The 15,027-nt window shown below is 34.9% G+C and overlaps 1 protein-coding gene across 10 annotated transcripts in view; it reads right to left on the bottom strand.

The window, feature by feature from the left end:
* The window catches only part of EYA4 (EYA transcriptional coactivator and phosphatase 4), a 282,139-nt gene that overhangs the window by 111,395 nt on the left and 155,717 nt on the right, over window positions 1-15,027 (bottom strand). For all 10 annotated transcript variants that reach the window (XM_032484950.1, XM_032484955.1, XM_032484954.1 and 7 more), the window contains exon 3: window positions 6,264-6,313. In XM_032484950.1, coding sequence (XP_032340841.1) covers window positions 6,264-6,313 — 50 coding nt within the window. The remainder of the gene's footprint in view (window positions 1-6,263; window positions 6,314-15,027) is intronic.

The following is a 15,027-nucleotide window of genomic DNA, read 5'->3' as shown; positions in this document are numbered from 1 at the left end:
GGCTGTCTGTTCAGCATCCTTTTCGTGGAAGTTGTTCTCACCCCTGACTCATATGCTCCCAAAGGTGGCTCCTTAAAGCCACTCTGATACCATTCCCTTCCCTGGAAATTTGGAACTGAGATAAAGAAAAGGAGAGAGAGTCTGTTATCTGGGTGCCTAAAGAGGTAAGAATGATAAAATTGAGAGCAGTGTCACACAGACATTTTCCTATTGTGGGGCCTGGAGAAAAAAATAAGACTGATCAGCCAACCGTCACAAAGAGAGAGAAAGACACTGAAGCAGTGAGGACACAGCTGGATAAGAGATGAACAGGATTCGGTCCCTGGCCCCAGACTGCCAGAGATCCAGCAAGCTTTGTCTCCTCAATTCCTCTAACATGTTATGCTCCTTTAAGAACAAAACAACCAAATAACACAAAACCCTCCCCTTTTCTACTTAACCTGGTTCATATCAGTAGCTGCGGCTAATAAAAGAGTCATAACTAAAATAACTCGGAATCCAAGCCAACCACAATCCAAGCTAATTTACCTGCTTTCCAACCTCACCTACTATATCCCCATGCAAATCAAATGGGACTACTCACCAACCAAAAAAGATACCTTTCAATTTCGGTTTCAGTTTCTAGATCTTGTTGTTTTAAACCTCACTGTGGGTTCTCTTTCTCCCATTTCTTCAAATCTCATCTATTCCTTGATAATCAACTGGCATCCTAACTTTTCCACACAACTCTTCCCAACCACACTGGCCCACAGTGCTCAGCACTCAAGCTACACTCTGGTATGCTATTCTCGACCCTTCCTCCGTGAAATGAGCTCATCTGTAAAACTACCAGGAAAGTACTGTCCTAAAAAGATGCTCTCGGGTAGCCACACAGTACACAAATACAGTACTTTACTCTAATGTCTATGTAGGAAATGTCAACAGGAGAGAGAGAATGAAAGCCAAGTTATGTAAGTGACTGGTACATACTTTTTTCTGGAATATACTCTCTAGGACCCATGTTAAATTCATGTACTCTTCTGTCAATTTGGAACTAAAGGAAGAAAATGAAATGGGACTCAAAGCACATCTAACATACCAGAATAAGGGAAACGGGAGAGTGGGTAGCAGGCAGCCCAGGTAATCCTTGACCTCTAATGGACAGCAATTAGGCATGAACAGTACATGCTCCTATTTTTACCTCTTGCACACAATTTCACTTTTAAGGTTATTTGTTCATGCTTCTGTGTCTACTCTAAATGCCCACTAAACACTGCAGGACCTGTCTGAATGACCATCGAATGGGGCAATCCCATATGGTAAGTGTATCATTTAAGAAAGGCTCATCCAACAGCCTGGCAGAATAAAAAGGTAAGGTCTACGTCCAAGGAAGCCACAAGGGGCTTTGTTGTATTAGTTCAGAGGGGACGTGGTGAGAGCCTGAACTTTCACAGTGACAGTGGGAAGGGGCAGGATAAAGATACTCAGAACACAGCAGAGGAAAATTAAATACAATTTGATGACCTACAGGATTTGGGAAAGGAAAGAGGGGAATAGGTCAAAGCTGACTCTAAAGTTCCGAGGCAAAACAACTGAGAGAATTATCCCTGGAAAGCTCCTTGGGGAGGGAAAGTAATGATTACAATCCTGTAATGGGGAGTTTGAGGTCGCCATGAGAAATCCCTAATAAAATTAACATTAGGAATTTGTGGTTACAAGAGCCAATCCAGGAGAGACTGCAAGCTGGATTTGTGTATTTGGAAGTTATTCATTCACTTAACAGTTATGTGTTGAAGATCTGTTACATGCCAGGCTCTGAGCTGTATCCTAATGTTTCAATGGGGAGCAAAAGAACTTTGTGGAGCTTGCAGTGTGTAAAGCAGGCATTCATCAAATGGGTCACCTCTGAAGGAGAAGCATATGAGGCCAGGAAGCCGTATGACAGTCAGACCAGAGCAGCTGGCTGGCCAGCCAAGGCTTTGCTGAAGAAGCACTGAGCAGAGATCTGAAGGATGAATTGAAGTTCAGGAGGTGAGCAAAGGTGGGAGGGGGAGGGTAGAGCAAAGAGGGAAGGAATGGTCCAGCCTCTGTGCAAGGAGGAACATGGCATCTGGGAATGCAGACCTTCTCACCAGGATCGTGACTGACAGTGAGGCTGGACTAACAGGAAGTGGCCAGAGCATTCAAGGTATTGTCGGCCATATCAAGACGTGAACAGAGATTATGCATGAAAAAATATGAAATAGAAGGAAAGCAAAAAAAGATCAGGAATAGACCCTCAGGATCTGAAGACAGCTAATAATGTAACAAAGTCCAAGAAATGGTTAAATAATTCCATGCACTATACAGCTAGATTGTGTTATTGAAAGAATCTAATTTTTTGGAACTACATCTTGAAATTTTCCAGTTTGAGGAAATGCAACCTGGTATTAATAATTTTTGATACTTCTTGGAGACAGAATATTGGGTGAGATGGACCTCTGATTTGACACCGTGAAATACTTTGTGTGTTTTCACCAAGGGGCCCTTAGTTTTCACTGCTATGAAAATGATACACCTATTTGATTTTTCGACGGGCAATTATATCCAGATAAACATTTCAGACTTCTGGAATTACTTCAATAATTATTTTACTAGAAAATTACCATGTCTAACTTAATACCTTAAATATAACATTGTCAAATCATAACTATTTACATAAGATGAATTAGTTGCATTTCTTAAGCTTTTACACATAGACATTGAATAGATAAACTTCCTGAGGCTCACTTCGATATTCAGCTGAGATTAATTCCAATGCTACTTTAAAAGTTGGAGAGTTGCTCTGCCTCTCTCTTGATAATTGTAAAGTATAGTCAAAGGCACCCTCACCAGTACCCAAAGAATCTTTTTTCATTCTCCATGTGGAAAAATGAACATCTTAAATCATATGTACCATAAGTACTTCCTATATATATTTTAATATTCTCCTTTAGATCTCCTTACTATAACCTGTTGGCAATACTATAGCGATGATGAGATGGATCAGTAACTGGAGGAGAACTGGCGTAACTCCTAGAAGTCACTTCAGAGCTCAATTTCACCAAAACTTTTATTTCCATTTACTCCTTGGTCAACAAAACAAGTATATAACAAAATTGCCTGATTTGAGTTTTATTTCCTTTCTACATTATTGATCTCTTCTTAGTCAAAGTGTTCCTACTAGTTAGTAATCCAAAAAGGAAAAAGTAAAGAGAAACAGAAGATCACCAAAGAAATCATTCTGGTATTATGGGGACTACTTTAACATACAGGCACCCTGAAGATATTTGCCAAGAATGCAATTAAAGAATAAAATAAATTATTTCTTCACCTCATATCAGAAATAAAAAAGACGAAAAGTAGAAAAGTTTAAAAAAAAATGTGATTCACAGAAACGTCTACCTTCACTCATCCAGGAACTATTATATTAAAATTTAACAAAAACCATGTATTTTCAGGGATGGCGCAAAAAGGTACAAGTCACACCAATAAAATCACCATGAATATAGAAAAAGTAACAAAAATGATAATTCAGTTTATGTTTTAAGATGGTCTTTCTAGTAACAGACTTAATTTTAGGGTAAAGTAAAGCATGAGAAATACAAATTTAGTTTTCTCATGTACCCATTTTATGGTTAACAACAGATTTAAGAACAAAGGCCGACAATACTACATTCTCAACATGGTTAGCAACACAGAGGAAAACAGAAGTAAATTTAAGGAATGTCAGCTTTTTCTACAAAGCACATTCTATCCCTTTCCATATGACATCAAGTTCAATATAGTTTTATGAAACTGAGAGAATTCTGTCCCTAGCATCTTTTAGTATATATACATGTTATTTCTAAGAAGACATTTTACTTTATTTATATTGTATAAGTTTGTAAATTCTCTTTTTTCAAAGTTATCAGACATCTGTGGCCCAAGCATCTCTTTCCAAAAGAGGAATTAAGGCCAAGCAAGACAAAGAATTCGCTGATAACACATATGTCACTCCAAGAATTTCCCTGACAAAGTCTCCACACCCAACTTAATTACTTCCCTACTGTAAAAACACTTTCCATCTGCATTTATTCTAATCTTTTCAAATCCAAAACCAACACACTATAAAGCTAGCTAAATAAATGAATGATATTAGCTTTAGGTTCCATGTGAGGGAGCATTTTATAAGGCAGTGAGTGGGTCTCTAGCTCCCACGCATTTTATGCTGATACAGTATTTCATTTTGAGCTCAGTTCTTTATTTTAGATTTGTTTAGAATAGAATTACCTAGCCCCAGGCCTTATATCTCAGTCTGAACCAATCTCTCTCTCTCTTTCATACACACACACAGAGCAGAAGGAGGGAGACAGGGAAGGGGAGAAGAGAGGGAGGGGAGGGGAAGAGGGAAAGGAAGAGAGAGAGAGAGAGAGAGAGAATGTATGAATGCTTGTGGTTTTTAATGAGCAAAAAAGAAATTACTCATACATGTATGTGCTAAAGTAATGATGCCTGGTGTCTATAATAAAGACATTTTGAGGTTTTTTTTTTTTGAGGGGGGTGTTGATTATAAAAACTGAACCTCAGTACATGCATATAATAAATACTGTGGGCATCCCTTGATTCGCTGACTACACAGTAAGTCATTGTATCCTTTTTGTGCAAGAATGTTCTTTAGTGTGTCTTTATTCTCTTTTTAGTGTTCCATCACTGCATTAACTAATGCAGTCCTGGCACTCCCAGACCTAATATCTGTGAATAAATAGAGAGCCCAAGAACAGCCACCTCCTCTGTTACTGACATGACAGGGAGTGAACACTGTCTTTTGCACCAGAAATTAGGAGAGGGGACCAGCCACTATCAAACTGTCTGAGCAACACTGAACCAATAAATGATTCTAGGTTATCTTGAAGGCCTTTCCATCTCGGGCTTTTATAAATAAGGATTGTTTTATTTGTTTGTCTGTTTTTGATATCACAAAGCTTTAGAGTCCTTAGAAATTGATTTGCCTCATTTTGTCTATTTATATTATAGATTATGTAGGAAACTAGGAATCTCATAAAGGTCAGCAAAATGACTTAGAAGGACATGCCCACAGAGTACAGAGCTTGGGGGTCCCCTTCCAATAATCCCCATGTACCCTGGAATTACTCAGCTTTCTAGGAAAGATGCAGTGGTTCATCCCTTTCCTGATGCCCCAATAAGCTGATATTACTTGGTTCTATTTTGATACCTAATTATAAAAGACAAAAGACAAAAGTCAAATGTCAAAAATCCTGTATCATATTACACACTTTTGATAATCCAAAAGAAAAGACCACATACTTTTTACTATATTTTACTACAGTATTTCTAGGAAATGATTAGAAGAATATCATACTACATAAAACAAAGGAAGACTTACTCAAACTGTAAATGGGCTGTGTATATAATATATACTTGCTTTCCAAAAGGAAAATACGGTGGTCATTAACATTATACCTAGATCTGTATTGTTTTACTGTACCAAGAAAATCACTGCATATACCATGTGCTGAAGCAAGTAGGACAAAATAAACTAAGACCCATCTCACTATTAAGCAACAATGTCTTAATGCAAGAAGGTGAGTTATATCATTAACAGTGTATGAAGGATATGCACAAATGGTAGGTACAGTGCTTTCACTTACTCATTTAAAATTGAAGCCTGGATTTTGAAATAAAAACAATGAAAATGCGTAGACCTAAAAAAGTCTGTTGGGCATCTGGGCCAACCACAAACAACTAAATGGTGCTAAATTCCTGTAGTGTTGCCCTCTGTCCACTTTAATTCATCTTTTTCCAGGCTGTATATAATCAAAAAGAGAAGGCCAAGTTAATTCTGATTTTTCCAATTTGATAGCATTCTCAAAATCTAGCAATGTTTGATTAAAAGAAAACAGCTAGTTTTTTTGGTAAACACAGATTTAAATGTTATTCAGTTTCTGGCAAAATTTTCAATGTGACTACAGTATAAGAAGAAATTAGAAAGAAAACTGAGGGTGACCTCAAAATAATGAATGCTAAGGGAACATATTTTCAAGTATTTCCCGAGATGTTTCCACTATTGTTTCTTAAAGTTGACTTCAATCAGTGTCCTTTTTATTGATATTATGATTAATGACATCTTGGCCAGAATAATGTATAATTTCCATACAGATAAGTTCGATGTTTTAAATCACAGTTGCATCTGGAGTATAACATCATATTAGTTCTCCAAAACTGCAATTTTTCTTAAAGAAGTCTTGGCCTCTGTTTTACTGTACCTGGAATTCTGGGGTTCTGGGACATCTGACTCTGTGCACGTTTTCTTTACCTGTAAGAAAAAAGTACTAGTTATTCTCAGATGAAAATACAACTTCCTCACTCAGGTTCGTACACTTGTTAAACTTACAGTGGACACAGCTCTGCTCACCAAGATCTCTATAAAATACTCCCCACATTTTACAGTGGCAGCACACAGTATTAAATAGTGTATTTCATTATTATCCCGTGAACAGCTGCCAAAGGCACTTCCCTAGACTCCATTAGCATGTAAAATGTTGAGCTAAAATAGCTTGGGACTAGCTTAACTAGGAACAAAGAAACCAAAGAACCAGCTTTCCCACTTAGGAACTGGAAAGCCATACTGTTCTCAGTTCACTAAGAAATGTTTTTCCAATCGATACTGCTTCTGTCTCCCACTAAAGCGCACAATAATAAACACCAGGTTCTGGGGGCAACGCACAGTGTTAGCTAAAACATTCATATATTAATTTTCATTTTCCCAATCCAGTGGCTGTATGTTTTATATATTTCTCAGCATATCAATTAAGTTTCGGCATTGCACACAGACTTCTCACATATATTTGCGGTATATTTTGCAGACTATATTTCAACTTTGTGGTTTTTAACCCACAAAAGGTAAAGAATGAAAATAACTTGTACTTTCAGGACATGCTATCCATTTCTGGACAAAAATGTGTGATATATCCTCTAAAATAAGGTAAAGCACAAATCCATTGCCTTTCACAATTTAACGTCAAGCACAGACACTTACATCTGATTATTATGGTCTTAATAGTACATAATATGCAAAGTAGACTCAATTTCAAAAATCTCTTAACATGGAGCACAAACATATACATAAGCCAGTCCATCATCATACACTCTGAGTGTTTACATTGCCATGGTCTACCTATACAACCTACAGAACCCAAGGCATTTTGACTTCTAATATATAGCTTGGAAGTGAAAAACAAGTCTACGGAATATACACCGTGGGCATAGACCACGACTGTGAACTGTGATACAAAGAGCACTAGTTAAGAGTCAGCTTTCAATTTTAAAGATAGAGAATTGTCTCCCCAGCTCACAAAGTAATTCTTTCCTCCTCTGACTCATAAGAATGCTTAAAAAACAAATACACACAAAAAAAAACCCCTACGCTTCCAAAAATCTACGCCTTTTGCTTTCAGCTCTAATCCTAGACATTTTATAATCTGGGAAATCAATTATTTGCTTGATTAACTGTACTCTCATCTACATTCTGTGTGTACATATATATAGTACAAAAATAAAACTGATTAGCAACGAGATTATCATCTCTGCCCTATTATGTAACACCTATGTTCTTAATGTGAAATTCAGCACCATGAGATGGGAGAGTGAAGAAATATTTTTGAATAGTAAGTTTGAAAAAAAAGAAAAGGGAAAAATGGTATACCTTTTAAAAAAGTAAACATAAAATTTACTATGAAGCCTGCGAAAGTTTTACGTCTATTAAAAATTCCAAGAAAAATAAGAACTAAAAGGGAAGAAAACGATAATGAAACCCTTTTTTCCCTCTGGTTCTTTCCTATGATCAATCATCAGAAACTGTATGACTTGCCCAAAGAATATGTAGAAATCACCTCAAAGTGAACGTCACTTTCTGAAAGACTATGATAACTTGACTGTGGGATTGACCAACCACACAAGCACGCCAGACATACACTCCCAGGCACACATCAGAATGAACCAAGCTTCCTGTGGTTTAAAAAGCAAAGTTTTCTTTTTTTTTTTTTAAATCTTTAATATCCATGGCTTTACAAAACATCATTCTCCAAATACCTAACAGGAAAGTTCTGATTATTTTAATTTATTCTCAAAGTAGTAATTGTAATGTCAGAAAATACATCTATTGATCACTTACTATCTAGTATGCAGGGAGTCCCAGATTCATAGCTAATGCTATGAATAATAAGTATGTGATGAAAGACTGACGTAGGTAAAGATACTCTTTTAGATACTGTAAGAGCTTTGCATTCTTCAAAGTAATTCTTTTTAGGGGTTTAATTCATTTGTTCATGGTCACAGTAGGAAATAGTTAAGATATAATGACTACTACAGGAGAGGTCTATACAGTGTTGTGGATGTTCAGAGGACAACCTACCCCAGCTAAAGGAAGGTGGGGATGGCAACAAAGGAAGTGATTCCAAACTAAGTCTTAAAGAACACAGGTTTCAAAGACTAAGTCTGGAGAAAGATGGGTATTTCAACATCAACATCATGGGGTTTGCCATATTATGAAGACCTTATAAATGGTAAAGAATCTGGAATTTAATCTTAGGGTAATGAAGACCATGGAAGGATTTTAAGAAACAGACTTGGGCAGAGATGGTATAGAAGACAGTGTGGAAGGAAACAGGCTGAGGACTGAAAGGCAGGTAAGAGCCTAATGCAACAAGAGGAAGCATACGTTCCATGAAAGCAGGGATGGCACTGATCCTGCACATCACTAATCCCTAGCCTTGAACAGATGCTCCTTGCTACGGTCTGAATGTTTGCGTCCCTCCAGAATTCATTTGTTTAACCCCCAAAGATTAGGAAGTGGGAACTCTGGGAGGTGTCCAGATCAAGATGGTGAAATCTTTACGAATGGGATTAATGCTCTTATGAAAGAGACCCCACGGAGTCCCAAGCCCTTCTACCAATGTGAGGACACGGTGAGAAGTTGCTGGATATGAACCAGGAGATGGGCTCTCACCATATACAACCATGCTGGAGCTTCCATCTTAGACTTCCCAGCCTCCAAAACTGTGAGAAATAAATTTCTGATGTTTATGTAAACTACTCAGTCTGTGGTATTTTGTTACAGCAGCCCATGGACTATGTATCTAGGTAACAGTATTTAATCTATGAAGACAGAGGTGATGGATGAAATCCTCCTTTTACACGTGAGAAAACCGTGCCTCAAAGAGGGTAAACGACTTGACAGTGTCCCACAGGCAGTAGTAACAGGGATGGAATCAGAACTGAATGCTACATATACAGCAAGCCTTTCTGTATATACTATGCTGGATTTGCCAGTTACTTTTATTAGAGTGTCCTAAAATTAAGCGCTAAAACTAACATTCTATGGAACGATTTTTGAAGGAGAACTTACGATTTTTCTTGTGATACATCAACCATTAAATGAATCTTGTAAATGGGACTACTGAAGTAACCAATTTTTAACCAAGCACTTATAACGTATAAAGTCCGTCAGCAAAGTAAGAAGAGTTTTGAAGAAATTATCCAAATACCTCTAGCATCCACCACCACCACCACCCTAAGGAGTGCAAAGATGTCTAATGGAAACAATGTCTGGCTTTTTTGGGGGTTGGGGGGTGTCTGAGATATCAGGATCCACTCATTTAACAAAACTTTACTGAATGCCTTGGGGTATAAGAGGCACCATTCTGGGCATAGAGATGAACCAGACCTGAACAGTCCAGCAGGGTAACCACTAGCCACACATGGCTATTTAGAACTTGAAATATGGTCGGCCTAAACTGAGATGTATTATAAGTGTAAAAGGCACATGGAATTTCAAAGACTTAGTATGAAAAACAGGGAAAAATCTCAGTTTTTATATTAAGAAATGAAATGACATTTAGATATCTTGGGTTATACTTGTGTCTTTTCACTTTTCTAACGCAAGTTACTCAAAAATTTTAAATCATAAGTGGCTTGGACTATATTTCTGTTGAACACCATTGACCTAGACCAATAAAAACCTGCCTGCATGGACCATGTATTCTATTGGAGGAGACATAATAATAAATAAGTAAACAGACAAGCCAAGAATATAAAGTTAGCAGCAGTGATTGCCAGGAGAAAATAAAGCAGAATAAAGGGACAGAAAAGACCAGTCAAGCACACTACATTAGCTAGACAATTATAAAAAGCAGTTGTTCTTATTTCACAAAACCATTCATTCTTCAAGATTTTTAGGCTATTATGTACATGAGTAACATAAATTGTACTTTTTAAACAAATTATAAAGAATGTGGGATCTGGTATTGAGAATAATGAATGCTTTCAATGTCTGGAAAATGTATGTAGAAAATATAATCTCCAGAATATTTTGCATTATGACAATTATATTCAAGTATAAAAATCTCCTTAAAGCTTTTCATATTTTCTAACCACTAGGTAATTTGAGAGGTTTACAATCTTTTGAGGAAAAACAGAATTAACTTACAAAAAAAATTGCAAAGAAAAACAAGTTTCTTTTATCCCATCCACCATCTTCTAAAAAAGCTGGAACCAATTATCCCAATTATTTTGCACTTTATCTTGCTGTTTATAAATCCTGAAACATTAAAGATAATTTTTTAAAAATGTAAAGGATGGAATAATGGAAGAAGAAATTTTTAAAAGACCTCTTTTGTAACTTTATTTTGTTTGGAAATGAATAATGATCAAGCCTTAGAAAATACTATACAGTGATAATATAAGATAAATTTTAGAACTATAAATCTGAGATTAAAACTTCAGAAAGAAAAGTTTGCCGATATAATGAATAAATTATACATATTCTTATGAGTGATAAGACAATATTTCTTCACTGAGCTGTGTATAAAATATAGAGATTTGAATGCATTACTGTTTAAGGAAAACAATGGATAAAGAGATAGAAAAATAAAATTTGTTCCTCAAACACAAGCTATATTGTAGGCTATTGCATGCAATACCCTTTGTAAACACATAAAGTGATTCAGAATTACTGTCAACAATAATTATCACCTTTGACTATATTTCAAATGTAAATATTCCAAAATGTGAATCTGAGCAAATAAACAGTATTTATACAAATACTGTACTGTACTGATGCCTTGAGTCTTGTAGTAATACACTCTTTCTAAAATGTATTTTATGATTGGGTGAGATAAAATTATTATAAATAATTGCTGATAAAGCAGAATACATACCTAACTTTAGTATCATTAGATTCTAACTTAGTGAAAGTAAGAGATTTACTGAGGTATCAATCATTATATGACATTTGTTCATATTTTCTAATACTTACAAGATGGTCATATATGAATTTATGTTACATAATGGAATTTTTAAACATATCTGATAATTATTCCAGCTTTATTCCAGAAATGTAGATTACACTCTTATTTAATACATCTCAATTAGATAACCCTTTTTAAACACATTTAATTTTTTTTCTACTTGTTGAACCAAACTCAGAGTTTGATGTGCCTCCCCAAATCATCCTGTTCCCTAATTAACAGCATTAAATCAATATAAATCAAAATATGTCCTTTTCCATTTTACTTCAGAATGCACATAGCAACACAACTAAGAAAATATAAAAGTACGTATATGAATTAATTTTAAAATTGAGTCAAAATAATGGTTGGAATATTCAAAGGGACTAAATGTTTTTTACAACGCAGGCTTTTGCCAAAAATTAGTCTAACGTTTATTTATTTAGAGTAGTGAGAGAAAATACATGTTCATTTTCTAAATAGAATATTTAGAAGTTAATACCACTTTAGAAGTTAGCACAGGATGTACACTTTAGTGGGATAACCTATGATTATTTGTGCAGTCAAGGAAATATAATTTTTGTTGAGAGGATCAGCACAGAATTGCTACACTGCTAGTTCCATGCAGACACAAACTTAGAAAGACACTATCTAAATGGCTTCAATGAAAATGTCTCCACATTTCTCAACAAGACCTATTTTACATTTTTTAGGTATGTTACAATTCAGCTCTTGACTTCTAAAAACACAAAACATAAAAAACAGTCTTTGGAACACAAATGCTGTCACATAGATTTTTAAAAATATATTTCTGTTTTAATATGCCCATACAAATTTTCCAAAAAAATAAAATGCCACTTTGCAAATGGTAGCCGAAAAATTAAAATTTTGGAGCTAAACTTTGTAAAAATCTAATTACTAAATAATCAAAAACTATTTCCATAATGTGTCAGTCTTCCTTAGAAACAAAAATCTTGCAGCTCTAAAATTCACACGTTTCTGAAATTCTTTTCACGGAGTTATGAAAGTTTCTTTACTCTTTCTTTTTCTTAGTATATCCCTCTTCTACCTCTTTTATCATTGCTTATCCGAGCTTCTCCCTGAAACACCAAGTATCAGTTTCCAAAAGCCCAAGCTACCGCTTATTTGTTATAAAAGTGCAAGATCCCTACTGCATAACTGGGAAGTCTGCATCTACTTCAGTCCAGAGGAAAACTGCTATAACCCTTCTTTAACTGCTATTCGCAAAGTGCAAAGATGCAGCTGAATATTCTGTTTTTAACTGCAATGGTAAACAAAATAAACATAGTCACTCAGAATAGTAGGGTTCAAGGGTTAACAAATAAAAATCCACCAGCAAAAGCCTGAAGTAGAAATTATTTTACCCCTCCAGTACTGGACTGTCATGGGCAGGGTCTTACTTGATTTCTGGCCTTTAATGCAGGAGCCTTCCAGGACCCAGGTTTGGGGGAGGGAGGTTATATAAAATTACACACTGGGGAGGAATTATGTTTTAAAGGTAAAAAATCCTATAGGCTATAACTCTTCATCAACTACAACTGTCACAATAGGGTTCAAATTATTCGAGAGTTCACTGCAAGGTTGGATATATTTAAAAAGCAACTTCGTAACAATGACTCAGGGAAACAAAGCATAATTATTTACATACAGTATGTATGCATTAAATCAAACATCAAATCACGTGAGCTTTTAAAATTCTGGAGTACATTTTCTCCTTAGTTACGCCATAGTCTTTTGTCACCTGCCATAAACTCCACATATACTGTATGAAATATTAAGGAAAATTTCAAACTCCTTCCAACAGTATGTTTTTCCATTATTACCCAACAGGGACTATATCAGAGGTAACACAGTACTTAAAATGCCACAAAAGGAACCATAAGATGCCTTAACATATCATGTTACACTCATATGAAAGCTGTTCCCCTCTTCAGTCTGGAAACAAAACTAGATTGCTATAATACTCGGCATAAATATGACACGTAAGTGTTAAAATGATTTTTTTTTCTCACAAATGAGCACTATAACTATAAATACCTGAGAGATATTTACCTATGTATTTTGGTCTCCTTTATACTTTTTTTTACATGAATCTTTTCAGTCCTGGGTGTCACAGATAGATAATATTAAAACAATGGAAAGGAAAATGGAATATGCAATTCTAAACCAAGAACTAAGCACTTAAGGAGCATAATGTTAATTTGGTAGAATCCACTTCAATTAAATTCAAATTACTGACTCTACTGTACATGTTCTTACTGAACCAGGAAAGAATAAATCCACCCATTTTAAATATCAAAATCTTTAGCTTTCAATGTCCCTCCATTCAAGTGAAGATTTATGAATTCACACAAACAATACTTTAAAGATAATCTTAAGAACTGACCCAACCCCTCTAAATGGAGAAATCTTGCTAATGTTTTTGAGAATGTTTTTTATATCGTTCTGGAGTTGTTTTTTTTTTTTTCCTTTTTTAGATATTGGAATGTTTTGGCCACAAGGTTAAGAAAAACTTCCCCATTTATCATGACGTGCCAAGCACAACTGGCCCCTCGACAACACAGACCTCTACCTCTACCACTTAACAAATTCAGCTCATCTTAGTCAAGAAACTTCAAAAGAACCTGGCCACAGGCATAGGTTAGCTATCATTTGTTTTAAAGCATAAATGTCAATAGTTGTGTAACAGACTCTAGTGCACCTAGCATCATTTGCCTATTAGGTACAATTGATAACTAACCTTTTCAATTTGAACGATAATCAATATTGAGTTAGTCTGGTTTATTAATTTATAATTGTTGAATTTTAGTAAAAGTTTGCTAAAATCTCTCTTAGGTTTGAATACATATACATATTAAGGTATATATATATATATATATATATATATATATATATATGGTGTGTGTGTGTGTGTATATATATATATATATATACACACCTTAAAAGTATTTTCAATGAATGTATAAAAACTCCCCTAATATGCCCAAGGTATCACAATAACTCTTAAGGAAAATTGAGAAATTCTTTAACCTTAAAAACAAATTGACAGAATATAAACAATAAAATGTTAAAGGTAATTTTAAATTGAACAACATATAACTATAGATTAATCTGAAGATTAATTTATACAAGATAAAAATATATCTAGCATACTGTGTTGATAAAAGTAGTATATAAAGATAGTTATATTTTCAAATTTTGTAAATTTAAAATGGTTGCTCTTTCATTAAAATAGCAACTTTTAAAAAGAAAATCCTGGGGCATTGGCACCAAGTTCTTTATTTTTTATATTAACCTATATACAGTAAGAAAACCGTATTGCTAGCTTGCTGCCTTTTAATCTGATTTTTAACAATATTTTAGCAACACTTTGAATTTCAAAATCTATTCTAAAGTAGTTTTATATTATAGTCATCTTGCATAACTATTGTTTTAAGAAATGTATATAAATCACCTTTCCTCAGGTTTGAATCCTGAAATGAAATTCATTAGCAAAGGTAATAAAACACAGACTGTGACATAATTTACACACTAAAAAACAAAATTATGTGATTTCCACTTGAGTAGATTTTCTATCAAATTAAAGTATTATTTTGAATTACTTGCAAACTCAAGGCATAAGACAAAACAGTTCCATTTGAAACATATTTCACACATACAAATATGTGCAAAAGAAAAATAGCCCCACTGACTGTGTAGCTCCAAGTAAAAACTAAGCAATTTA

The sequence above is a fragment of the Camelus ferus genome, chromosome 8, assembly GCF_009834535.1.
Source record: "Camelus ferus isolate YT-003-E chromosome 8, BCGSAC_Cfer_1.0, whole genome shotgun sequence".
In the NCBI taxonomy this organism is placed as follows: domain Eukaryota; kingdom Metazoa; phylum Chordata; class Mammalia; order Artiodactyla; family Camelidae; genus Camelus; species Camelus ferus.
The sequence above is the reverse complement of the archived record's forward strand: the minus strand, read 5'-3'. Positions and strand labels throughout refer to the sequence as shown.